The sequence below is a fragment of the Leucoraja erinacea genome, chromosome 6, assembly GCF_028641065.1.
Source record: "Leucoraja erinacea ecotype New England chromosome 6, Leri_hhj_1, whole genome shotgun sequence".
NCBI classification, from domain to species: domain Eukaryota; kingdom Metazoa; phylum Chordata; class Chondrichthyes; order Rajiformes; family Rajidae; genus Leucoraja; species Leucoraja erinaceus.
The window spans coordinates 45,803,464-45,830,966 of NC_073382.1; the positions used below are offsets into that span (position 1 = coordinate 45,803,464).

The 27,503-nt window shown below is 43.4% G+C and overlaps 1 protein-coding gene across 1 annotated transcript in view; it reads right to left on the reverse strand.

Annotated features, from left to right (window-relative positions):
* Nucleotides 1-27,198, reverse strand: part of LOC129698050 (microtubule-associated tumor suppressor candidate 2-like) — a 65,700-nt gene extending 38,502 nt beyond the window's left edge. Inside the window, exons 1-3 of the mRNA XM_055636887.1 lie at nt 26,703-27,198; nt 25,820-25,886; nt 3,712-3,926 (exon numbers count right to left, since the gene is read on the reverse strand). Of these exons, the coding sequence (XP_055492862.1) occupies nt 3,712-3,926; nt 25,820-25,886; nt 26,703-26,756 (336 nt within the window). The 5' untranslated portion in view covers nt 26,757-27,198. The remainder of the gene's footprint in view (nt 1-3,711; nt 3,927-25,819; nt 25,887-26,702) is intronic.
* Between the last annotated feature and the right edge of the window lie 305 nt (nt 27,199-27,503).

Consider the following 27,503-nt stretch of genomic DNA (forward strand, 5'->3'; position numbering starts at 1 on the left):
TCCAGTTGTTTCAGTATGCACTGAAGCAAGTGGTGTTTCACAAATGGTGCACCCACTTCACTGAAACAAGTGCTGCTACATGGCAAAGTCAAACTGGGAGAAAGCAAGAAACTGTGACACTTAAATGTTATAATACTTCAGCGGGCCCTGACGGGCCCTTTGCTTTTATTGTCTGAACGAGACAAATATAGCTATTTCACAATTAACCTTCTTATGGTCAAAAGATTTTCAAAGTTTTAGAGTATACATAGAACTTAGAAAAGTTCAGCACAGGAACAGATTATTTGGCCCACAATGTCTATGCTGAACATGATGCAAGTTAAACTAATCTTATCTGCTTGCACATGATCTATATCCTTTCATCACCTACATATTTTATGTCATCTTCAATTCTTCCCAGAGAAGATAAAGTAGTACTTGGTAAAACATTGTTCTGTAATGTTTTTCATCTTCTCTCTCCTATGCTTTTGCTCCATCTTCAAAGAAATGGCTTTTTAGTTAGCAATTTTTTTTGTTCAAGGTAGCAATAAATGAAGTTGCCCAAATAGAAACATAGAAAACAGGCGCAGGAGTAGGCCATTCGGCCCTTCGAGGCAGCACTGCCATTCAATATGATCATGGCTAATCATCCAAAATCAGTACCCCGTTCCTGCTTGCTCCCTATATCCCTTGATTCCGTTGGCCCTAAGAGCTATATCTAACTCTCTCTTGAAAACATCCAGTGAATAGGCATCCACTGCCTTCTGCGGCAGAGAATTCCACAGTTTCACAACTCACTGGGTGAAAATGTTTTTCCTCATGTCAGCACTAAATAGCCTACCCCTTATTCTTAAACTGTGACACCGGTTCTGGACTCCCCCAAGATCGGGAACATTTTTCCTGCATCTAGCCTATCCAATCCCTTAAGAATTGTATGTGTTTCTATAAGATCCCCTCTCATCCTTCTAAATTCCAATGAATACAAGCCCAGTCGACCCATTCTTTCATCATATGTCAGTCTCGCCACCCCAGGAATTAACCTGGTGAACTTACACTGCACTCCTTCCAAGTTTCCAAGTCACCCTGCAGCCTCATAGCATCCTCCTCACACCGCACACTGCCACCCAGCTTTGTGTCATCTGCAAACTTGGAGATGTTACATTTAAATCTCTTGTCTACATATTTAATATATATTGTAACTGGGGTCCCAGCACTGAGCCTTGTGGTACCCCACTAGTCACTGCCTGCCATTCTGAAAAAGACCCATTAATTCCTACTCTTTTCTTCCTGTCTCCCAAACAGTTCTCTATCCATGTCAATCCCTACCTCCAATATACCATGTGCTCTAATTTTGCACACTGATTTTTAGTGTGGGACCTTGTCATATACTTTTGTTAATGTCCAGATCCACTGGCTCTCCCTTATCCATTCTACTTGTTACATTCCCAAAAAATTCCAGAAGATTAGTCAAGCATAATTTCCCCTTCATAAATCCTCGCTGACTTTGACCAATCCTGTCACTGCTATTACACATCTTTAATAATTGACTCCAGCATCTTCCCCACTGCCGATGTAAGGCTAACCGGTCTATAATTCCCTTTTTTCTCTCTCCCCCCTTTCTTAAAAAGTGGGGTTACATTAGCTACCCTCCAGTCCACAGGAACTGATCCAGAGTCTATAGAACATTGGAATATGATCACAAATGCAACCACGATTTCTAGACCATCAGGCCCTGGGGATTTATATGCCTTCAGCCAACAGTTTACATAACACCATTTCCTGACTAATGTGGATTAAATGAAACCTTGACCTTGAAACCTTCCTCCCTCCCACTATCCTCGGTCCAATAGTATTTCCTGAAATTGTTTGTGTCTTCCTTAGTGAAGACAGAACCAAAGTAGTTGTTGAACTGGTCTGCCAATTCCTTGTTTCTATTATAAATTCACCCCCACCGCCGTGTTTCACAGATGAGGTGGTCTGCTTTGGATCTTGGGCAGTTCCTTCTCTCCTTCATACTTTGCTCTTGCCATCACTCTGATATGTTAATATTTGTTTCATCTGTCCACAAGACCATTTTCCAGAACTGTCCACAAGATCTTTTTCCAGTACTCTTTTAAGTACTTCTTGGCAAACTGTAACCCGCCCATCCTATTTTTGCAGCTAACCAGTAGTTTGCATCTTGCATTGTAGCCTCTGTATTTCTGTTCACAAAATCTTCTGTGGACAGTGGTCATTGACAAATCCATACCTGACTCCTGGAGAGCGTTTCTGATCTGTCAGACAGGTGTTTGGGGATTTTTCATTATTATAGAGAGAATTCTTCTGTCATCTGCTGTGGAGGTCTTCCTTGGCCTGCCAGTCTCTTAGCGATTAGTAAGCTCACCAGTGCTCTCTTTATTCTTAATGATGTTCCAAACAGTTGATTTTGGTAAGCCTAAAGTTTGGCTGATGACTCTAACCGATTTATTCTTGTTTCACAGTCTCAAAATGGCTTATTTGACTTTCATTGGCCCAACTTTGGTCCTCATGTTGCTAAATAGCAATAAAAGTTTTAAAAGGTGATGGAAAGACTGGAGGAAAGACTAGGTGCTGAGAGCTCTCTTATACCTGCATGATGGCGGCAATTAAGCACACCTGAGCAATTACAAATACCTGTGACGCCATGTGTCCCAACCATTATGGTACCCTGAAATGAGGGGACTATGATGTACATGTACATTGCTGTAATGTCTACTTGGTGAAACCAAAATGTCTAAAAATGGCTTTTATTAAAATCTGACAATGTGCACTTTAACCACGTGTGATTTTTTTCTATTACAAATCTCAAATTGTTGAATACAGAGGCAAATAAATAAATGATGGGTCTTTGTCTCAAACATTATGGAGGGCACTGTACCTGTTCAACTGTCTTTTAAATGTTGTTATAGAACTTTCACCTCTGGCTACTCATTCCATACACCCACTACCCTCTGAGTGAAAAGTTGCCCCTTAGGTTCCTATTAAATCTTGCCCCATCGCACCTATGTCCTCTAATTGATGATTCCTCTTCCCTGAGTAAAATACTTTGTGCATTCACCCTTTCTAATCCGACGGGATTACATTCATATTTTCTCTGTGAAAGCAGGTTCAAGAAGCCCTGTTGCCTTTTTGTAGCTTTGAAGACAATAGGTCTGAAAATGCTCAGGCTCCCTAACCATATGCAAGTCCCAGTAAGTCCTGGGGTGTGATTTGGCCAAGGTATGTAAGATCAGGGAATCATCAACTAATTAAAGTTGAAGATAGACACAAAAATCTGGAGTAAAGTCAACTGGATGGCAGACAGGGGGGTATATTGCACGTTCTTTTGTTCTTGATGATTAGGTGGATGATGCGAGGAGGAAAGTTAATTAGTAGCACAAATAAAAATGATTTAAACTGGCCCTAACCACGGCAATAAAATGCAAAATACTGAGAAACTTCTGATATTCTATGCTCAACAGTAATTCAGTCCTGCTATACCAAGCTGATCCACTCCCAGATGACGAAGCTAAGCAGAAAAACAGTCCTGGCCCTGCATTACCTTATCTTGATCTTGTCACTTTCTCCACCAGAAAAAGTGGGTCCCTTGCTTGTCTTAATCCCCGTTACGTTGGTGACTCTTAAATTACACACTGCCAGATTTATGAGCTGGCGTGGTTGTGGATTTTAAATCCAATTAAGCTTTATGTTAATTATTAAGATGTTGATACGGACCTGTTCCTTGTGCTGAGACTGGGTGTTCTTGAAATACACTGCATGTTCCTCAATGAGGTGCTCTTTTTCTGCAGTGAAATGAGCCTTCAACCTCTCTTCAAGGTCCCGGATCTCTGCTTGCTGTTGCAGTTGAAGCCTCTGTACTTCAATCTCAAACTTCCTATCCAGCCCTTGCTTCTCCTTTTGCAGCTTTTCACATCGTGCTGTATTAAAGGCTGAAACAAATGTGATCGATCACTAATAAGATCAGCAAAGCACTGGGATCATATATAATGACAGGAAAGAATATTAAGACCACCTCTGGATAAAATAGATGTCTAAAACATTAAAAAAACAACAGCACAGCAATCAATGCAATCATTACATCAGTTCTATTTAGTAAAATGCAATGGTAAAATAAAATGATCATTTCCAAACATGGCTGGTATTCGGAGCACAGATTTTGAGGTACCGAACAACAATGAAGTAGTGAAGGTTGCAGATTGGTTATGTGTGGTATTTAATGCAAGTGTCATTCAAGGTGAGGAACTGAAAGCATCACAAAAGAATCATCAGTATAAAGCAGTGTTTTGTTTTTGTACAGGCTGCAGACATCAATAAGCTTCAATATGTCCTGTAATCATTCAATCAACACCCATGCATCATTAGTTCTGAGTGCTAACTGTGATTATTGTGGGACCAAAACAAAACAAAGGTAACTTGGCTGATTTGTTTTAAGTATACCAATTAATAATATTTTTGAACAGTGGTTGCTATCTTTTCTTCTTGTTAACCATTGCAGAAGTCTTAGAACAGCGCTTACCATATATCCCTCCCTCTGATCATAGTCTAATGGAACTCTTCTGCCCAGCACTATGAACAATGTGAGAAAGAGTAGCATCCACTATGAATCCTCAACAGGGAAAAAGAAAGTTGGGCAATAACAAATGAACTGAAATGACGACAGCGGAAAGACTTACCAGAATGGCTTTATCATAAGACAATACCTGTATCATGTGCTTAAGATTTTTAGGCAGCACAACACTATATCCGTTCTTACACTTATAATAGCAAATTAATTGGCAGTTGATGGAACTTTGTGAACTGTTAGTTCTATTTGTGTTTTCAGTAAAGCCCTATGTGATGTATTTTTCACAGGAGGGTGAATGATCTTTCCTTGACGGCTCCTCAGGCACATTGGAACCTTAGTCAACATTCTTTGAATACACAAACCCAGAAACTAGCATCTCAAACCTGTTATATCTTATAACTCATGGAGTTAAATTATGGAGTTTTATCACAGCTCAGAGTGTAGCTAATTTGCTATATTCACACATGGTATGATTGTACTTATGTATGGTATGATCTGCCTGCATATTGTGGAAAACAACGTTTTCCACTATCTCAGAACACACAATAAACCAATACCAATAACAACTCCTTTTCACCTCTCATCTCTGTCACTAATTCCACCCATCTGCCAATCACCTGGATCCACCTCACCTGTATCCACCTATCACTTGCAGGCTTTGTTTGCCACTGATCCCATCATTCTCAATTCCCTACTTATTTCACTGTAACCTATTCGCTCTGTCAACTCCACTCTGTTTCTCCTACTACTTGCTTACACCACAGGAAATAACTGTGTTAACTGTGTTGACAGGGAGAAGGTGCAAAATTCACACTGTCATTGCCTGAGATCAGGATTGAACCATGGACATTGGGGTTGTTCAACCTGTCCTTGTAAATCAATACATTCATTGCAGGAATCAACCTAACGCAGCCTCTGTAATCCCGTAATCTCTTAAATACACGGAGCAGAATTATATGCAATACTTCAGGAGTGATCTCACGAATGCCAATATGGATGTCCTGTGGATTGGAGGGTAGCTAAAGTTATCCCACTTTTTAAGGAAAGCGGGAGAGAGAAAACGGGAAATTATAGACCAGTTAGCCTGACATCGGTGGTGGGGAAGATGCTGGAGTCAATTATAAAAGATGAAATAGCCGCACATTTGGATAGCAGTAACAGGATCGGTCCAAGTCATGGATGGATTTACGAAGAGGAAATCATGCTTGACTAATCTTCTGGAATTTTTTGAAGATGTAACTAGGAAAATGGACAAGGGAGAGCTAGTGGATGTGGTGTACCTGGACTTTCAGAAAGCATTTGATAAGGTCCCACATAGGAGATTAGTGGGCAAAATTAGGGCACATGGCATTGGGGGTAGAGTGCAGACATGAATAGAGAAGTGGTTGGCAGACAGGAAACAAAAAGCTGGGTGGCAGTGTGAACAGTGAGGAGGATGCTATGAGAATGCAGGGTGACTTGGACAGGTTGGGGGAAGGGGCAGATGCATGGCAGATGAAGTTTAATGCAGATAAATGTGAGGTTATCCACTTTGGTAGCAAACACAGGAAGGCAGATTACTATCTAAATGGAATCAAGTTGGGAAAAGGGGAAGTACAATGGGATCTGGGGATCCTTGTACATCAGTCTATGAAAGTAAGCATGCAGGTACAGCAGGCAGTGAAGAAAGTTAATGGCATGTTGGCCTTTACAACAAGAGGAATCGAATATAGGAGCAAAGAGGTCCTTCTGCAGTCAGGGCCGGATTTAGATGAAGAGAGGCCCTAAGCTGTTCCACTTGTGAGGCCCCTCCCAATCCCCCACGCCTACGACTAGAGGAAGATGGTCCACCAGATTGACACCGATTTGCAGCCGAGTGTGGCCAATGAGATAAGGGGCTGGAAAGCTGCGCTTTATTTATTCATCTATCTATCTATCTATCTATCTATCTATCTATCTATCTATCTATCTATCTATCTATCTATCTATCTATCTATCTATCGCCACTGCTAGTGTCGAGTTATTGGCTTAAAACACTATTATTCTGAAATGGAGGGCAAGGAAAATTACTGAAGGGTTGTTTAGAGACTACAGTGCGTTGTGACAGCATATGTAAGAAAGGCCTATGACAGTGTCAAAAATATTATACACCTTGCGGGGCTCTCACATATGTTTTTTCTCTGTTATCAGCCGGGCAACCTTGGCAGCTTTTTAGTTTGCCAAATGACAGTTTAGGTGGTCATTTAAGATGGCTTGCATGACGCGTGCGATAATGTGCTTGGACGAAGTGCGTAGTTACCAGTCGGAATTATGCTCAATGAAGCATTCACATATTATTTCTGCTTCAAATAAAGCCACTAACTAAACATTCACCAATCAAGACATGATATATACCACAATGACATGCAGCAAAATTATAATACAGTATCTCAACTCTTTTTACACGTTGCTATGAATGCAATTTCTATTATTTCTTTCCACTTCCAAACAAAAATGTGTTTGGATTATTCAGCGTATGATCAGCCTCGGTGAGACCAAGCGCAGGCTTGGCGATCGCTTCGGACAACATCTCCACTCAGTTCGCAATAACCAACCTGATCTCCCGGTGGCTCAGCACTTCAACTCCCCTTCCCATTCCGAATCCGACCTTTCTTTCCTGGGCCTCCTCCATGGCCAGAGTGAGGCCCACCGCATATTGCAGGAGCAGCACCTCATATTTGCTTGGGTAGTTTACACCCCAGCGGTATGCACATTGGCTTCTCTAATTTCAGGTAGTCCTTGCTTTCTCCCTCCTTCCCCTCCCATTCCCAGCTCTCCATCAGCCTACTTTCTTTTTCATGTCACCCCCCTTGCCACACTTGTCGTTTTAATTAAGTTCAAGACTATGGGGCTGTACATTGGCCATAAAGTTGCTGCCTAAAAGTGCCAGAGACCCGGAATTGATCCTGAATATGGGTGCTGTCTGTATGGTTTGCTCCTTTTCCCTTTGATCACATGGGTTTTCTCCGGATGCTCTTGTTTCCTTCCACATTCCAAAGGTGTGCAGGAACCTATTTCAGACCCAACCCAAATCCTATTATATTTCCTTTTGTCCAGAGATCCTGTCTGACCTGTTGAGTTACTTCAGCTTTTTGTGTCTATCTTCAGTTTAAACCAGCATCTGCACTTCCTTCTTACACACACTATACTATACGATAGAACTTTATTAATACCAGGAGGGAAATTGTGTGTGTGTGTGTGTGTGTGTGTAGGTATATATTTATACCCACACACACATATATATATATATTTATATAGTTATATATTCATATATAAATATACACCGTTTTGTTTTCTCATTTATAACATTGTTTACAGAGTACTATGTTTACATATTCTGTTGTGCTGGTGCAAGTAAGGATTTCATTGTTCTAACTGGGACGTGAGAGAATAAAATAGTTTTGACTCTTGACTTACTCCGCTAATGTGTGGGAAAGAACTAGTGTACGGGTGATCAGTGGTCGGCGTTGACTCGGTGGGCTGAAGGGCCTGTTTCCACGCTGTATCTTTAAATTAAACGAAACACTAAAACCAGATGAGAGTCTAAAGAAGGGTCTTTACCCGAAACGTCACCCAATTTCTTCTATCTCGAGTTGCTGGCTGCTCCATGGAGTTCCCCCGCACAATTAAAGCATGGAATAGTCTTCACCCTACCATAGTTACCCAACCAGACGCAACTAAATTTAAGGTAGCTCTTTTTTCCCCAAGAACCCTTTTTTGCTTAAGTCCAAGTCATCTGTCAAGAGTTTTATTGTCATGTGTCCCAGATAGGACAATGAAATTCTTGCTTGCTGCAGCACAACAGAATATGTGAACATAATACAGAACAGGAGATAAAAGTTCAGTGTGTTTATATACCATAGACCATATATATACACAATAAATAAACAGATAAAATGCAATAGGCTGTTATTGTTCAGCCCTCCACCACCTCCAGTTTAAATTCCATTTAGAATATTTATGGAGGACCAGGAAACCAGAAGCAAGAGTTACTCCAGGGAGTTACTTCTGATCCAGGGTCAGGGAGTGATTCTGCATTGGTTTTCAGCGCTGGCGGCGAGGCAGCGACCGGACAGCAACGGCGGCCAAATCTCCCACAATTCAAAGCGAGGGAGAAAGTGCCCAGCGCCGACCAGTTGCCGTGGCAGTGCGCATGCGCAGGGCGGCCGATGATGTGCGGGCCGTGGTTGTGCGCATGTGCAGGGGAGGACGTGCAGGCCGCAGCAATGCGCATGTGCAAGGCGGCCTACCATGCCGGCGGATGAGGAGCGAGCGGAGAGCGGAGCCCGGTGGCTCGGATACGGATAGCGGGGGGAGACGGAGAGAGAGAGAGAGAGAGAGAGATGGGGGGGGGGGGGGGCGCCCAGAGTTGAACGGCAGGTGTCCTGCCTTGGCCGGAGGCCCCCTAGATTTCGAGGGCCTAGGCTTCAGCCTATGAAGCCTAGAGGTATATCCGGCTCTGCGAGGCCCCCCTAGATCTCGAGGACCTAAGCTGAAGCTTGTCCAGTTTATACGTATATCCGGCCCTGCCAGCAGTTGTACAGAGCGCTAGTGAGACCACACCTGGAGCATTGTGTGCAGTTTTATGTGCAGGCTATGAAAGTAAGCATGCAGGTACAGCAGGCAGTGAAGAAAGCGAATGACATGTTGGCCTTTATAACAAGAGGAATCGAATATAGGAGCAAAGAGGTCCTTCTGCAGTTGTACAGAGCCCTAGTGAGACCACAGCTAGAGTATTGTGTGCAGTTTTGGTCCCTAATTTGAGGAAGGACATTCTTGGTATTGAGGGAGTGCAGCGTAGGTTTACCAGGTTAATTCTTGGGATGGCGGGACTGTCATATGCTGAGAGAATGGAGCAGCTGGGCTTGTACACTCTGGAGTTTAGAAGGATGAGAGGATATCTCATTGAAACATATAAGATTGTTAAGGGCATGGACACACTAGAGGCAGGAACCATGTTCCCGATGTTGGGGGAGTCCAGAACCATGGGCCACAGTTTAAGAATAAGAAGTAAGCCATTTAGAACGGAGACGAGGAAACACTTTTTTCTCACAGAGTGTGGTGAGTCTGTGGAATTCTCTGTCTCAGATGGCGGTGGAGGCAGGTTCTCTGGATGCTTTCAAGAGAGAGCTAGATACGGCTCTTAAAAATAGCAGAGTCAGGGGATATGGTGAGAAGGCAGGAACGGGGTACTGATTGGGGATGATCAGCCATGATCACATTGAATGGCGGTGCTGGCTCGAAGGGCCAAATGGCTTACTCCTGCACCTATTGTCTATTGTCTATATATATATGTAGCAAGATTTCCCTATGTTTACACCCCATCCCCACTGTAATAAAGGAGAAGGTTCCATTTGCCTTCCTCAATGTTTACTGTACCCAGATCGCTATGCCTGGTAACATTCTCTAGTCTCTCTCCCCTTAAACAATAATCTGTTTTTCTATTTTTCTTAATAAAGTAGATAATTTAAGAAGGGCTAGTTTCAGATAATGATCATTTGTCCATTTAGTTTTGGGTTCTTCTTAATGGTTTACTTCCTCATTTTACCGTTTCATCAAGCATCAAATGGTGCAGTGGAAAGATGGGTGAGAACTGGCAAGAAAGATGCTTAAGTACACTGATCATCTAAACTCCAGGACAACACCATAAAATGTTGTATACAGCTGAGTTACTAATGCGCAGAAGACTCAATATGATTGAACTTGGTTCAACCAAAGCTTGAGGGGAGAGTGGAAGACAAGCAGTTGAAACAGCAACAAAATTATTACTCATGTGGTGGAGAGAGATAAATCAAACAAAATGATTGAATTTTTTGACACCTTGAGGACAATTGACACCCAGAAATGGCATGCTGGGTTAAAATGGGTGATATAAAGAGATATCGTGAAAAAAAGAGGTACAATTGGTGGTGGATTCATAAATGACAATTCCAGAAAAAAAAGATATGAAAGAGAATTTTTAAATGTTGAAAGATATTCAGTAGTTGATCCAGTGGAAACGGGCGAAGAAATGACCCAAGTTTCTATTGAATTGAGATAAATTGTGATTGTCAGTTAAGAAATGGATGATACAAAATCCTTTGTGATGATTAATTTAGTTTAGTTTAGAGATACAGCACGGAAACAGGCCCTTCGGCCCACCGGGTCCACGCCGCACAGCGATCCCCGCACATTAACACTATCCTACACCCACTGGGGACAATTTATTTTTACATTTGCCAAGCCAATTAACCTACAAACCTGTACGTCTTCGGAATGTGGGAAGAAACCGAAGATCTGGGAGATCACCTACGCAGGTCACGGGGAGAACATGCAAACTCCGTACAGACAGAACCCGTAATCGGGTCTCTGGCGCTGCATTTGCTGTAAGGCAGCAACTCTACCACTGCGCCACCGTGACTGCCCTATCAAAGAGGTTAAGAAATCTGCGACTAATGAGATTAGATAAATCACTTATTTCCTAAGTGGGAAGCAGCGGAGTGTGCATAAATGTATTACAAATACACTAGAGCAGTGTAATCAGTTATCTGTGATTCTCAATATTCCTTGTACTACTCATAGTCAGAGCTAGAAACATTTGCATAAGTACATATGTGATAAATACTGAGGGTTTTTACACCATTTTTTTAGTCTTATCCATGAGCTGGCCTGAGTCAGTAATAGATTTACTAATTGACCACACGAGGTGTTATAAGATGCCTGGAACTCTTTTCAGGCCTTTTAGTCTTTATGCTAATTTAAACAGGATTTAATTGGAAGTAACTAATGAGATTAACACTCTGTTCAAATGCATTATACGATTTTTAATCCCTCATCAAAGAAATAAATGCTGGAAATATTCAGCAGATCAGGCAGCATGTGTGAAATACAAAGTTAATAGTTCATCTAATGAAAGGCAATTAGTCAACAGTTGCAAAGTAATAGTAGGGTCATAGAGCACGGAAACCTGCCCTTCTGCCCAATATGTCTATGCCAACCAGCTTTCTTTCATTCTTTCTTAAACAAATATGTTACATAGCTACCCTACAATACAACTCAAATGTTTAAAATTGACATATACTTTGACCAGAATGTCCCTGAATTATTTCAACAGTATTATTCATATCATATCATATCATATATCATATCTATATACTTTTAAAACTGTGTGTGTGTGTGTGTGTGTGTGTGATTTTGATTTTGCCTTTGATTCGTTACTCCGCGAAAACCAGACGCAAAAATGCTGCGATTTTTACCATTTCGCTAGCGATTTTACTTTTACATTTGCAAATCCACTCCTCATGAAATTTGGTCGTTTTTCTGTACACATTTTCAATAAAATCCTTCACAAGACTTACTGTTTTCTTTAAATCAGCAGCTGCGGACGTCACAATGCCCTTTGCGCACGTGGGGATTAGTAGTTAGTGTGTGTGGGGGGTGGTTAGTGCGTGTGACGCTGCATACCGCCCCCCCCCCCCCCCAGCCCCCCCACCGCAACTGGCCATTGGAGGAACAGACCCAAGCGGCACCCCCACCACGCTCTCCATTCAAGCAGATGCTGTCGCCGCCCGGCTCTCCTCCACTCCCCCCCACCCCCCCCCCCCCCCCCACCCCCCCCCCCGCCCCAGCCCGGCTGTCACGCTGGAAGAAGCCACAGATCGGCTGGTCCCCACGCTGCTTTTCGCCGACCTCGCTGGCGGCCCGCAGGCTCACTCGGGATCACGCCTGCCCGCCCACTCCATCCTCCGTCTCCCTCTCTGTGTGCCTCCGTCTCCCTCTCTGTGCCTCTGTGTCCCACTCTGTGCCTCCGTGTCTCTTTCTGTGCCTCGGTGTCCCTTTCTGTGTCTCCGTGTCTCTCTCTGTGCGTCGGTGTCCCTCTCTGTGCCTCGGTGTCCCTATGTGCCTCGGTGTCCCTATGTGCCTCCATGTCTCTCTCTGTGCCTCCGTGTCTCTCTCTGTGCCTCCGTGTCTCTCTCTGTGCCTCCGTGTCTCTCTCTGTGCCTCCGTGTCTCTCTCTGTGCCTCCGTGTCTCTCTCTGTGCCTCGGTGTCCCTATGTGCCTCCGTGTCTCTCTCTGTGCCTCCGTGTCTCTCTCTGTGCCTCCGTGTCTCTCTCTGTGCCTCCGTGTCTCTCTCTGTGCCTCCGTGTCCCTATGTGCCTCCGTGTCTCTCTCTGTGCCTCCGTGTCTCTCTCTGTGCCTCCGTGTCTCTCTCTGTGCCTCCGTGTCTCTCTCTGTGCCTCCGTGTCTCTCTCTGTGCCTCCGTGTCTCTCTCTGTGCCTCCGTGCCTCTCTCTGTGCCTCCATGTTGTAAGATTTGAGAAGTTTTCCCTCATGCTACAATCAACAAAACCAAAGAGCTGCATTTTGTAAAGGAGGGCAGCGCCTCAATGACCGGGTAAATAAAGGAGAATGGAGAGACTGTTACGTGCGGGTGGGCGAGCAGGACCCAGCCGCAAGCTGCTAGGAGGACGGGCCCCCTCCACACCGAGTGAACTGTGTTTTGTATTGTCCTTTTCGAAATGGTGGGAAAAAAAAGTGATTGTTTTGAAAGAATGCACGAATATGTATCGTTTTGCTGTGGTTTTGTTTTCATGTCCTACATTCAAGCTTACACCAGCAGGAGGATGGCGGAGGCATCGGCCTGGTGCAAGGTGTAAGTGTGTAGGTAGACACAAAATGCAAATGTTTATAATATAGTTTTGCCCGGGACACGGACAGTATAGGTCAGCCTAAAAGATGGGGACTGTATGTTCGTAATGGGGCACTAGTTAGTTAAAACCTCAGGGGTCTGGATGTGGGGAATCGGGAAAACATTGTTCAACCACATTATTTAATTGATTCGATAAGCTGGGGTTATGCAAATCAACAGGAGGGACTGTAAGATTTGAGAAGTTTTCCTCATGCTACAATCAACAAAACCAAAGAGCCGCATTTTGGACATTTTTTATACGGGACTGGGACTGAGAGAGAGAAAAGCTGCGGTCAGTTTTAACAAGGGATGTCACAATCAGTGGGCCCAAGATGGCCGCGGGACCTCGTGACCAGCCACAAAAGCTGCCGGCCCGCGGCCAACTTCTACCGCGGGCACAGTGGCGACTTACCATCACCCCTGGAGGGGAGCTTCGACCGCCGGCCCTGCGGTCTGCGGTGCTTCTGGCTGCGGCGCGGCAGGAACTTTAAACTTTAAATCTCGACCGCCGGCCTGCGGCCTACACCAACTTAAAGCCGCGGTCTCCGGTGGGGAAGAGCCGATCCTGGACTTACCTGGACTTGTACCTTGTCCTTTTACCATCTGGACGCCCGCAGCAACGGCTGCGGGGGGTTGAGGTCCCGACCACAGGGGGAAAATGGAGGAGGACTGGCCAAATTGTGTGCCTTCCACCACAGTGATGAATGCTGTGGTGGATGTTTATGTTAAATTTTTATTGTGTTTTTGTGTGTGTTCTTTATCATTGTACCGCTGCTGACATATTCATTTCACTTGCACTTTATGTGCAATGTGACAAATAAACCGTATTGTATTGTATTGTATTGTATTGTATTGTATTGCCAGCGTGGACAAGGAGAGCTTGTATAGCCAATAGCCGGAGGGCTGGGGTCGGACGGGGAGGCAAAGGAGGGGTGTAGTGAATGATGTGTTTACGGGCTTTAACACTGGGACATCTGTGGTCAACGCTCTAGATAACATGGAGCTGCAGACCCAGATTAACGGGTTACAGTCGCAGTTGAAATGCATCCTCACGGATGGGAACAAGGTCGCCGGGTCCGAGCTGCATGAGGACCAGGCGATGACACTACACCTGTGCGAGATCATTGCTGAGCTGGAAAGGCATGCCGGCGCGGTGAACGCAATGATTAGGGAAGATCGGAACGCGTCTGATCAGGCAGCGCAAAATGAGGTGTGCGAACTGTATGGGGCGTGGTTGCCGGGCGAGGGCCGCAGCAACCTCGAGGACCTGAAACAAGGATTGGTCCCATCATGGATCAGTAACAAACACCTACAAGCGCTGCTACCCTTCCAGAAGGCGTTCACCCCGTGCCAGCTCAGGTTAGCGTCGGAGGCGTACCCTGGTGCCGTAGATTGTGGCCAATCAAACCACACAATCATGGGAATAGTGGTGCGGATGCCGGTGTTGGGCAAGACGACAAGGCCCGCGCCGGTGTACAGGGTGGAGAACATTGGAGTCATTCAGGGGGGAGGCCATTTTCGCTATGCAGCGGTCCCACCGTACGTCATCCGCTGGGAGCAGTCGATGACGGGTACTGACCTCTCGGGGTGTCGGAGCCGGGGAGCACATATTATATTGTGTCCTCAGCACTTGAATGTCCTTTTGAAACAGCAGTGCGGGTTCAGGACTGTTGGCGCGAAGCCTATGAATTGTACCATGGAGGCAATGGCACAGGGCCATGTGCCCCCACAGGTGGCATACATGGGGGTGGCACCTATTGTGTTACCACTGCCGTGCAGCACTATTGACACGGGCAGCACGGTTCGTGTCCGGTAAGGGACAGCAACTTCTGTTTTAAACCCAGGGCAGAGGTTCAAGTGGCACAGCAGCGAATTGTCCCCATTCCTGAACCCTCCATGGTTCACCTAACTGTACAGAAAAACTTCACCGACCTGCAGCGATTTGTAGCGCATTTCGGGTACGCCATTCCCCCTCTCCCCGAACATCTCACAACCCTGTTAAAGGCAGTCGCCGTATCACAAAGGCACTTTTACACCCTGGAGCAAAAGACAAGAGAGATAGGGTCTGAGATATTGGACATTGTGGTTCCACCATGGTGGGACCTGTTCACCACTATCGAGGTCCCGTCTTGGGTTAGGATAGCGTCACATGCATTAGTTATTGTACAAGCAGGAATAGTGTTATATTTACTATGTGTGAAATGTAAAGGAGGGCAGCGCCTCAATGACCGGGTAAATAAAGGAGAATGGAGAGACCGTTACGTGCGGGTGGGCGAGCAGGACCCAGCTGCAAGCTGCTAGGAGGACGGGCCCCCTCCACACCGAGTGAACTGTGTTTTGTATTGTCCTTTTCGAAATGGTGGGAAAAAAAAGTGATTGTTTTGAAAGAATGCACGAAAATGTATCGTTTTGCTGTGGTTTTGTTTTCATGTCCTACATTCAAGCTTACACCAGCAGGAGGATGGCGGAGGCATCGGCCTGGGGCAAGGTGTAAGTGTATAGGTAGACACAAAATGCAAATGTTTATAATATAGTTTTGCCCGGGACACGGACAGTGTAGGTCAGCCTAAAAGATGGGGACTGTATGTTCGTAATGGGGCACTAGTTAGTTAAAACCTCAGGGGTCTGGATGTGGGGAATCGGGAAAACATTGCTCAACCACATTATTTAATTGATTCGATAAGCTGGGGTTATGCAAATCAACAGGAGGGGCTGTAAGATTTGAGAAGTTTTCCCTCATGCTACAATCAACAAAACCAAAGAGCTGCATTTTGGACATTTTTTATACGGGACTGGGACTGAGAGAGAGAAAAGCTGCGGTCAGTTTTAACAAGGGATGTCACAATCAGTGGGGCCTAAGATGGCCGCGGGACCTCGTGACCAGCCACAAAAGCGAAACCCCACAGCCCAGTCTCTGGGTTTCTGCAAAGTCACGGCCTGAACAATAGATGGATATTGGCCATGCAGAAACCCCGAAACCAGGTCGAAGTCCAGACACTGGGGCGCTGACATCAGCAGGCATCACAATGCCCCAAGCCGACCTACATAGTTAATCTCGTTAAGGGAGCACAATAGCTCATAGAAACCTACCTGGCTGGTGATGGGAAAACCAGTTAAACCCATCACCTCTTATCGAGAAACAAATTAACAGACAGTCTAGCCATCACCGATACTCCCGGACATAACGCAGAACAAAGAGAAAGCTCGAAACCCATCTTGTAAGCAAAGAGATCCCGAGATCTGGCGGGAGATAGGACGGGTCAGGATTAGAATAACTAGCCACAATTTTTGGGTTTAAGAAAGGAAAAAGGAGGGAGACACAGAAGGAGTCACTGAACGAATCTGGAGACTTGCGGAGAGAGAGAGAGGACACAGGACAGCGCTTAAAAAGTACATGGTATCTAGTGTGACACACACTCCGGCTGGAGTCCCCGCCACGTGGAAAGAAAAAGGAAAGCAGTAGGAACCTGGGTGAGGTGAACCCCCGGGACCACCCGAAAGACCGAGACCACCACTGCCAACCCTTCCACAGCCACCTAATCGGAGGAAGCAGCACGACCAGCCAGTAACCTCAGTAATCGCCCCATGGTGAGCGTGTACCCCGATCCTGCACATCCTGGACATAGTTTAGTATAGAGGGGAGGGGGTTATATTAACGTGGGTGTAAGTGTAGATGCGCTGGCAAATTTTACGATGTGCCGTATGTTCCCCATCCTGCACTCGAGTATTGTATCGTAGTTATTGCGTCTATGATCCCGAAACAGGAACTGTAATTATGCATATGCCTTATAGAACTGTGTCAAAGTATTCATGTACTGTAGTCCCGACCGCTAAATAAAAGTTTTTTCCTGTTTAAACCCTGGTCTTCAAATCTGGTCTGGTTGAATTTTCTGCACCATCAACGCTCCTGCAACTAAGTCCAGTGTCTAGAACCGTAGGGGGTGAGTGGGTCGAGCCACTCACGGGGAACCATTGTGCGCGACCTGGTCGAGGGACCAGAGCAAACCGCAGGGACCTTAGGTCGGGCGAAAGCTCGACGCAGAAAACCCTTACAGTGTCTCTCTCTGTGCCTCCGTGTCTCCCTATATGTGCATCCATGTCTCCCTCTCTGTGCCACCCCCTCCCCCTCCCCCCCCAGATTAATGTCAATGTGCATGCACAGTTTTCCACGAGGTACATTATCACTCCCCCCCCCCCCCCGCACGCGATGAGAAGGCGGCCCTTGCGGCCATTACTCCCTCTGGGGAACCTGCCCCCGGAGCAGCGAACCGAACGCGCTGCCCTTCCCTCCCTCCCTCCCGCTGCGAACCGAACGCGCCGCCAGTCACGCCGCCGCTCGCAAGCGAGCTTTGAAAAAAACCTTGCGGACCCCCCCTCCCCTCTCTCTCTCTCCCCTCTCTCTCTCTCTCCCCTCCTCTCTCTCCCCTCTCTCTCTCTCTCCTCCTCTCTCTCTCTCTCTCTCTCTCTCCCTCCATCTGTATATCATTTTGTCGCTTGCGGGCGGATCAACTCTCTCTCTCTCCCCATCTCTCTCTCTCTCTCTCTCCCATCTCTCTCTCTCTCCTCTCTCTCTCTCTCTCTCTCCCCCCCTCTCTCTCACCCCCTCCTCTCTCTCACCCCCCTCCTCTCTCTCACCCCCCTCCTCTCTCTCTTGGTTTACCTTCATTCTCACTTTCACTCTTTCTTAAAAACTTGTTCCCAAAACACAAAATTAACATTTGTTTCACATCTTTGTTCTCCACAAGGTCCTTCATTCGTAAGCAAATGCACACTCCTTAACTATTCTTTTACTGATTACATCCTTAAATCGGCACTTGGTATTCCGAAGCGACCACCTCCACTATTACAAGTGAGGCATAAAACAAACTTTAGGAACAACACTTCTTCTTTCTACAGCTTTAAGGATTCAATGTTGAATTCTCCAAGTTTAGACAATTCACTCTTTCCTTCTGTTGTAACAGAACCATAACATTTCTGCCTGTCATTTTGACCTAGTTTGTTTCTTTTTTTATTAGTGTGGTCTTGATTGTCGGGCATGTCCCATAAGATTTGCAATTGGCAGCACATTACACCAAACAAAGAAGCACAATCCGATTCTAACAGCTAGTGTCATCGCTACAATAACTCAATTGGTCTTGGCCTAACAGAGATATTCCCCTTGTAGCACCTATCCCAACACCATACCCCACACTAGCCATGGACTCTGCCACTGAATATAAGCTTGCTTTCTCTCTTTCCCAGTTTTGAAGAAGGGTGTCCTACCTGTTAACTGTTTCTCTTTCCAAAGATGTTGTCTGACGCTGAGTGGTTCCAGCATTTTTTATTTTGATTGCATATTTACAGTGTTTGACATACTTAGTTCCCATTATGTTAGCTCCCATTTTATCATTTAGATTCCAGTAAATTTCAACTTCCATCTGATCTACTTGACTTGATCCTTTCATCAAATTCAATACGAATAGTTCTGCTATAACACGATATTTGCTCCCACGCGCTAGAGAATCAAGTTATAAATTATGTTATAATACAAATTGTCATTGGGAAAATGGGTTAGGGACTAGAGAATTTCAGACTCACAATAACAAAGTTAATTTTTCTGCAGGAATTTTTTAAAACTAAGGGTGTTATTAAATAGCTATAGGTTGACCTTGTTTATGCAAGCTAAAAATACTAAAGGGTAAGGCTAAGGTTACATTATTTAAGAGTTGCATAACTATCAATGGAAACGATTGCTCATCAAATTCCAAAATGACTCTCTTAAATGGCCTCCTGATATGAAATAGGCAACCAGTGTGCTTAAGAGACAATGGTTACTGCCCTGCCCCTACGCTGCTGTCTTTTAGGTGCCATCTCTACACAAGTGTCTGCTTCCAAAAACTCTCCAGCTATGAATGAACACGCCGTGGAGTGACAGAGGTCACGTGCTGATGTTAACATAACCTTTTTTTTCTACTCATCTTTTTTTTCTCAAGGGCCAGTTACCTTCGACTACCTTCGAGTACCTACGACTACCATCACGACCTACTATGACCTACCTACGAGTAAAAAAGTATCGATTTTTTTCCATGGCGACCTTTTTTTAATCACGGACATTTTTTATCAGGTTAGAAAAAACGCCGTGACCTACTTGAGGCCTCGAATATGCGGAGACCACTCTCGAGCATGAAGGAGAGTTACGAAGACCTCCTATGACCTCGTGGTGGCCATGTTGCGAGTATGAGTCGAGGGCAAACTCGCCAATTAGGTCGCCCAAGTGGAACAGGGGCTTAACACTAAAATCTTACAATGATGGTCCACTGCAACATTTCCAGTGTATGCAGGATCTGGTTACTAAAGCACAAATTTCTCACCATTGACATACTCAGTCAGCATGATTGCTGTTCACCAGTTAAATGCTTCGTAACTGCATGAGAAAGTTGAATATGCTTTACAGATGTATTCCAAATTCTTGTTACCATTGAGCTCCAAAGCCACTGACGTAAAAGGATGTTCATCTCTTGCTTTTTGAAGATTCAGTTCATTAATGCTGCAATAATGACTAGCCCCACATCCGCAGTGGTGTAATTTAGTTTCTACTTTATATATTAATATGGTTTGTTGAGTTAGGTTTTTCTTAACTTGGAAATCATCGTATTTTGATTTTCCCTCTCTAATTATAGTTTATTAGACATCATCTGTGATCAAATGCTCAGTAGATTCCTCAATAAAATATAATCTTCCTCTCAAATCAAACATGTACAATATTCTATTATTTAAAGATTTTGTAGAAATTCACAACAGTGCATGCAGATATTTATTTTGTCGTGCTTATATTATTTAGGAAGAATGGAAGACCATCCACAAAGCCTGTATCTAATTTCAAGTGTTTTAGGAATGACTAATTTAAAAGTAGATCATTTCATGTGACCTACTAATGTGATAATGTACTTTGAATTAAACTATTATCCTTCTTGCTAAATTTTTTTTTAATTAGGATATTTATATGAAACAAGAAGTGAGCACAAATTTACAGGATTAAAGTGAGCAATATGTTCTTGTAGCACTGACTGCTGTGTGTGGGTCAATGTACCCCTGTCTGTGCTCTGCAAGGTGGAAATTGGGGCCAAGCTGAGGGTTAAATGGCAGAACTTCTGACATCTCACTTCACCTTGGACTCGGCAATGAGTCTTGGCCCAGTCCAGATCACTTTGAGCTCAGAGACCAGATACACTACATATTTCAGTCTGCAACTTTACATCAACCATAACCTTATTATCTCAATGGGGTTAGGTTAGGTAAGGGGGAGGTGCAGCGTGACCTGGGCGTCCTTGTACACCAGTCACTGAAAGTTGGCTTACAGGTACAGCAGGCAGTGAAGAAAGCTAATGGAATGTTGGCCTTCATAACATGAGGACTTCAGTATAGGAGTAAAGAGGTTCTCCTGCAGTTGTATAGGGCTCTGGTGAGACCACATCTGGAATATTGTGTACAGTTTTGGTCTCCTAATTTGAGGAAGGACATCCTTGTGATTGAGGCAGTGCAGCGCAGGTTCACGAGATTGATCCCTGGGATGGCGGGACTGTCATATGAGGAAAGATTGAAAAGACTAGGCTTATATTCACTGGAGTTTAGAAGGATGAGGAGGGATCTTATAGAAACATATGAAATTATAAAAGGATTGGACAAGCTAGATGCGGGAAAAATGTTCCCAATTTTGGGCTTGTCCAGAACCAGGGGCCACAGTCTTAGAATAAGGGGGAGGTAATTTAAGACTGAGGTGAGAAAAAACTTTTTCACCCAGGGAGTTGTGAATTTATGGAATTCCCTGCCACAGGGGGCAGTGGTCAAGTCACTGGATGGATTTAAGAGAGAGTTAGATAGAGCTCTAGGGACTAGTGGAGTCAAGGGATATGGGGAGAAGGCAGGCACGGGTTATTGATAGGGGACGATCAGCCATGATCACAATGAATGGCGGTGCTGGCTCGAAGGGCCGAATGGCCTCCTCCTGCACCTATTTTCTATGTTTCTATGTTAACTCACATATCTACTGTGGCCCCATTCTAGGATGGAAAAGATAAGTTAAAATGTATTTTAACGCATTAATATTTAAGATAGTGTTTTAAAATAAATGTATTATTTCTTTAGATGTATTTTTAATTATTAAATATCACCTCGTTGTTCTTAAAGAGCTACTTGTTGATTTCAACTGTTGTGACCTATTCTCAATCGACCTGCAGTTATCGACAGTTATCCATCTATTCTGATCCAAAATCTCTCCCCTGTTGTAGAGCTGGGTGGAGCTTCTCTTTCTTGGTTGCATTATTATTTATTGAAAAGAGTCAGTGAGTTATCTATGTCTTTCAACTCCTGCATCAATATCTTGAGTATCCCAAGGACTACCAACCATATTTCTCATCTGAATATCATTCAAAGTTCACGTGTGAGCACATGACATCCCGCACTGCTTCAACACCATCTTTCTTAAACACTCTACTACTCAGATTTATCACCTAATTTCTCTCAAAACCGGTATTGAATAAGAAGTTGCAGGAAAGGCTGATATCATTGTCTTCTGTTCATGCTCCCTGGTTATCATTCCCATTCCCAGAATATGTCTGAGTCAGCCCAGTCGCAACTCTGATGTTGTAACTGCCCAAAGCCGAGTCATATATCCACTCCATAATTGTGTCTGCCCATATCCATCTCTGGCTTATTGCTTATTTTCAATCTTGCATCAAATCAGCTGTTGCTGAAACCCTCATTCTTGCCTTCATTACCGCTAAGCTTAATACTCCAACTTCTTATACCAGAAAACTGCTCACATTAAAAACTTTGTTCATTTCTAAGCTCACTCTAAGTTTTACACCTTCAAGATGGCCATGTGACCTCACTGCTAAAAAACGTCTCAATATAAAGACTCTAAACCTCTATTGTCTTTCCTTAAGATATAGTCATAGAGCAAGGAAACAGACCCAAATTGTCCATGCCAACCAAGATACCCCATCCAAGCTAGCCCCATTTGCCTGTGTTTGACCAATATCCCTCTAGCTTTCCTAGCTTTTCGAAGTGTCTTTTAAATGTCTCCTCTTTTAAATATCCCCACCACACTCTGGGTGAAAAAGTCGTCCCTCAGGTTCCTATTAAATCCACCCCTCTCACCTTAAACATATGTCCTGTGGCTTTTGATTCCCTCACCCTGGGTAAAAGACTCTGCATTCACCTTATCAATTCTTCTCATGATTGTATACACCTCTATAAGATCACCCTCTGCCTCCTGCACTCCAAGGAATAAAGACCTACCTCTCCCTATAGCTCAGCCCCTCAAGTCCTGGCAACATCCACGTAAATCTTCTCCAGCTTAATGACATCCTTCCTATAACAGGGTGACCAAAACTGAATACTGTACTCCATGTGTGTCCTATGTATTGTACAACTGTAACATAAAGCACCAACTTCTAAACTTAATATCCTGACTAATGAAGGCCTATCTACCAAAAGATGACTGCCCTATCTACATTTCTAGCTACTTTCAGGGAACTCTCTCCCTGTACGTCTTGATCCCTCTGCTCTGCAACACTCCCCAGGGCCTTACTATTCACAGTGAAGATCCTGCCCTGGGTTAACTTCCCGAATTGCAATACTTCACATTTATCTGCATTAAACTTAATTAACCATTCCTCAGCCCACATGCCCAGCTGATCAAGAGCCTGTTGTAATTTTTGATAACCATTTTCAGTGTCCATGATACCACCTACTTCAGTGTCATCATATCATGCCTTGTACATCTCATCCAAACTGTTGATATAAACCACAGCAACTAATCCTGAGACACACCACTCATCACAGACCTCCAGTCCGAAAAACATCCTTCCACCATTACCCTTTGCTTCTTTCCATGAAGCCAATTCTGTTTCCAGTTCACTAGCTCTCCCTGGATCCCATGCGATCTAACCTTCCGGAGCAGTCTACCATGTGGAAGTTTATCAAAGGCTTTGCTGAAGTACATATAGGCAGACATCTACGGCCTTGGCCTCTTCAACCCTTATTGCTGTCAACAACCAAAATACCTTTTCCTTTGAGATGTGTTGTTTGCATTTAAATAACCAGATAAGAATTTCAGTTTCAGTTCAATGGGCCATATTCTTTATTTTCTTTACTCTATTGTTTTTCCGGTTCTCCGTAGGCAGATTGAAAAAAAGTTTTTTTTTGTCTTTACTTTTGGCTTCCATGTAATGACTTGTAGGTGTTTAAAACCAAAATAACAGGTTTATTATGACCTAGAGGTGCCACCATGCAGTATTTATATAGAAATGAAATTAAATGACATTCAAGATTATGCAAACTGATTATTTGAAAGCATGTTTATCTTTATGTTTTCGTGAGCTATTTCTAATGATTGCAATTTCCATCTTCTGAGAGCTTGGAACATACTGACTGTGGCCTAACTTGCAATCTCTGTTAATATTTTTCCATTAGCAACTGATTAGGAGTGTGTTTAAAATTGTACCATTCAGTCCCTCCCTCCTCAGCTGAAAAGAGGTCAGGTTTCTGAAAACGGAATTAGAATGTTCAAAGTTCAACGTGTAACATTTATAAAATTAAATAAGAGTCTCCGTGTTTTATACTAGTATAAGCATTAGCCATCTCCCAAATTAAACTTGATTTTCAGTCAGATATTACTGAATCTTTGGAATACATCGCCGTGTATAGTAGTAGAGGCCAAACATTTTAAAGCGGAGATTGACAGATTCTTGATTAGCAAGGGTGGTAAAGGTTATGGGGAGAAGGCAGGTGAATGGGATTGAGAGGGAAAGGTAGATCAGCCATGATTGAATGGCGGAGTAGACTCGATGGGCCGAATGTCCTAATTCTGCTCCTATGATTTATGAATTTATCAGGATTTATTAAGAATAAGGAGTAAGCCATTGAGAACGGAGACGAGGAGACACTTTTTCTCACAGAGAGTGGTGAGTCTGTGGAATTCTCTGCCTCAGATGGCGGTGGAAGCAGGTTCTCTGGATGCTTTCAAGAGAGAGCTAGATAGGGCTCTTAAATATAGCGGATTCAGGGGATATGCGGAGAAGGCAGGAACGGGGTACTGATTGGGGATGATCAGCCATGATCACATTGAATGGCGGTGCTGGCTCGAAGGGCCGAATGGCCTACTTCTGCACCTATTGTCTATCATACAATAACCAAATTTTAATTTTCTTAGTAAATCTTTTATCACTTTTCTACAAATCACATAGATACATGGGAAACAATTCATCGCAGTGCTTTATAGTGCAAGGAAAGCTTATATACATATCTTTCAGATAGTCCAAAATATTTATCAATCAGTTTATTATATCCAATGATTTCAGTATATTTTTTGATGTCTGCACTCAGTCTAAAGCAATGCTGCCTTATTTGAAAATAAAAGAGAAGGATTCATGTAGTATGTTAACATTTCAATCAAACTATTATATTAATGAATAACACCTGAAAAAAATCACTGAGATGAAAGAAAACTGGAACTAACTATATATTTATGAAACAATGTTACTTAGCCTTAAGGGGCTGTCCCACTTGGGCGACCTAATTGGCAAGCTTGGAAGAGTTTAGGAGAGTTTGAAAAAATGTCATGTTGAAGAACTCTTTCGACTCTGTAGAAGACCTCCTTCGACCATGTTGAAGACTAGCTTCGACTAGATACGACTAACTTTGGGAAAATTGGACACCGAATAGTGGAGAGTGCAGACGACCTCCTTCGCTCTCCTTCGACCTCCCTTCGACTATGATGCAGACCATCTACAACTACCTTTGACTACCATCGATTACCTTCGACTACCCTCGATTATCTACGACTAACATGCCGACCTACTACAACCTACTACGACTGAACCTACGAGTAAAAAAAGTATAGATTATTTCCATGGCGACGTTTTTTTACTCGCGGGCATTTTTCAACATGTTGAAAAATACACCGCAACCTAGCTGAGGCCTTGAGTATACGGGGACTTCTCTCGAGCATGAAGGAGAGTTACAAAGACCTCCTACGACCTCGTGTCGACCATGCTGTGAGTATGAGTCGAGGGCAAACTCGCCAGAACTCGCGGATTAGGTCGCCCAAGTGGGACAGCCCCTTAGGAGCAGCAATGAAAGAGAATGCATCAATTAAAAGGTTGCTGAGAAAATTACCTGATAACACCCGGGTATGAGTTTGTGCCACAACCAAGATGTAGTTCCGTCATCAAAGTAACAAGTTGGATCTGTAAATTACTCCTAGTATGTAGGGAGTGAATGCGAAAGCGGGATAACATAGAACTAGCGTGAACGGGCGATAGATGATCGGCGTGAACTTGGTGGGCCAAAAGGCCTGTTTCCATGCTGTATCTTACAATCAAGAGTGAGTCATAAGAGCATAAGAAAACAGGAACATGAGTAGATGAGTGGATAAGTTATTGCTCCTTACAGTCCCACAGTAACAAGAAGAGCAGCTCCCATGCAATTAAAACTATTTCTGTAATTATACTTTTGTACGACCTCTACAGATAAAATATACTGTTAGAAGGCAGGCAATAAAGCTAAATTTCATCTCATTGTTTGACTTACCTACTTCGTCCCTGATATGAGCAAGCTCAATGGAAAGTTCTTTCTCTTTGATAAGGGCACTTTCATTCTGCAAATAAGGATAAGAACATTAAAAAAGGAACTGCTGGAAGAAAGCAATTTTAATCTAGCCAGCTCACGAAAAAACAATGGTATACCAGACATGCAATCCACAGGCCAGCATAGATGAAAACTTATCCCTCCATAATCAACTAAGTTAAGCCTAGAACTAATGACAAACACAGTTTCTTCAAAATTTTACTTTAATGTATTATCAATACAGATTATAGTGATCTATTTTTTTTAAACGAGAGAAAGCATAATTATTGTTTACTGAAACTGAATGCAAAGTTATTGAAGAATGAGTAAGGGGAGTTACTTGTGGCAGCAAGAGGTTAATAAATCACAGATTTAAGGACTATTTTCAAGTCTAAAATTAACCAAAATGACCTTGTGCTCTTACAGAAAACCAAGATGAGATTGAGAAAGTAACTTCAAGAGGGAATGATAAGTCACCTCACTTGTATCCCTCTAATATTCAAATCAAAATCAGCTGTGGTCGTGCAACGTTACACCGAGCCTAAAACTAAATAAACAAAAGTATTGTGGTTGCTCCCAATTAAAACATCTCTTTTAGATAGAAAATTACCAATTTAAGTTATTACAATGAACAGAGCTGTGAACTAAATTGCGCTCTTTGTATACATCCTCCAATATTTACAGTATAAAAGTTAAATTATATATCGATTACAAATATATTTTGTGCCATAAAACACTTTGAAAATCATAACGGCAGTTCCTAAATTATTTTAATTTAGGAGGCAGCATGACTTGAAAAGCCACCCTGTTTCAGTCGCACAAAAAGAAAGAATGGAAGTTAAATTACCCTCTTGTCCAGACAATCAAAGCAGTAGTGCAGCTTGCAACAGCACTGGCCCATTCTAGCAGGCCCGGTGAAATACAAGCCTGCTTCATTCAATCGGCCTTCTCCCAGGTCCTTTGCTGCTATGATGTTTAGTAAATGCTGCACACTGCTAACAGCTACCTGTGTGTAACACCAAGAACTACCTTAGTCTTCTTAATATTTCCAAAGGCACAGAAAGGGAGAGGAGGGTACGGGAAGATTATCAACATCCTGCTGAAAGGGAAGTCACTGTTCCAGTGTAACCTGCGTCAGTATGAGGCTGATCAATACTCTCGTTAAGGGTATGGTACTGATTCCATCACTCTTAAAGCTGACAACATTATGGCACTGTGGTGATTTATTAACATAGCACACAAAAAAATGAAAAAAGCGTATTGCAGTGTAAAAATGATTAATTATATTAAGGAACTAATTCATTCCCGTTCTTCCCAGTAGCTGCCGTAGCTATCAAGCTATTTAAAATAGATCGTATATTTTAAGTAGCTTTTAGTTGTGCAGCCACTAGCTTCATTGTGGTAATGGGTGGGGATACAATAACTCAAACCCAGATATATTCAAGATATCTCTAGTTCGATGGTAAATAAGAGATAGAGCGGTATTGCGGAGTAAGGAAATCAATTCAGTTTGTTTCCTCACTATGCGTCTTATTTAGGTTGTAAAAGAGAAAATATTGAAACTAGAAAGCAGGATACATCAGAATCAGAGAAGTGAAAAAAAAAGATGAATGTCTCATAGAATCTTTTTATTAAAATTAACCTCTGC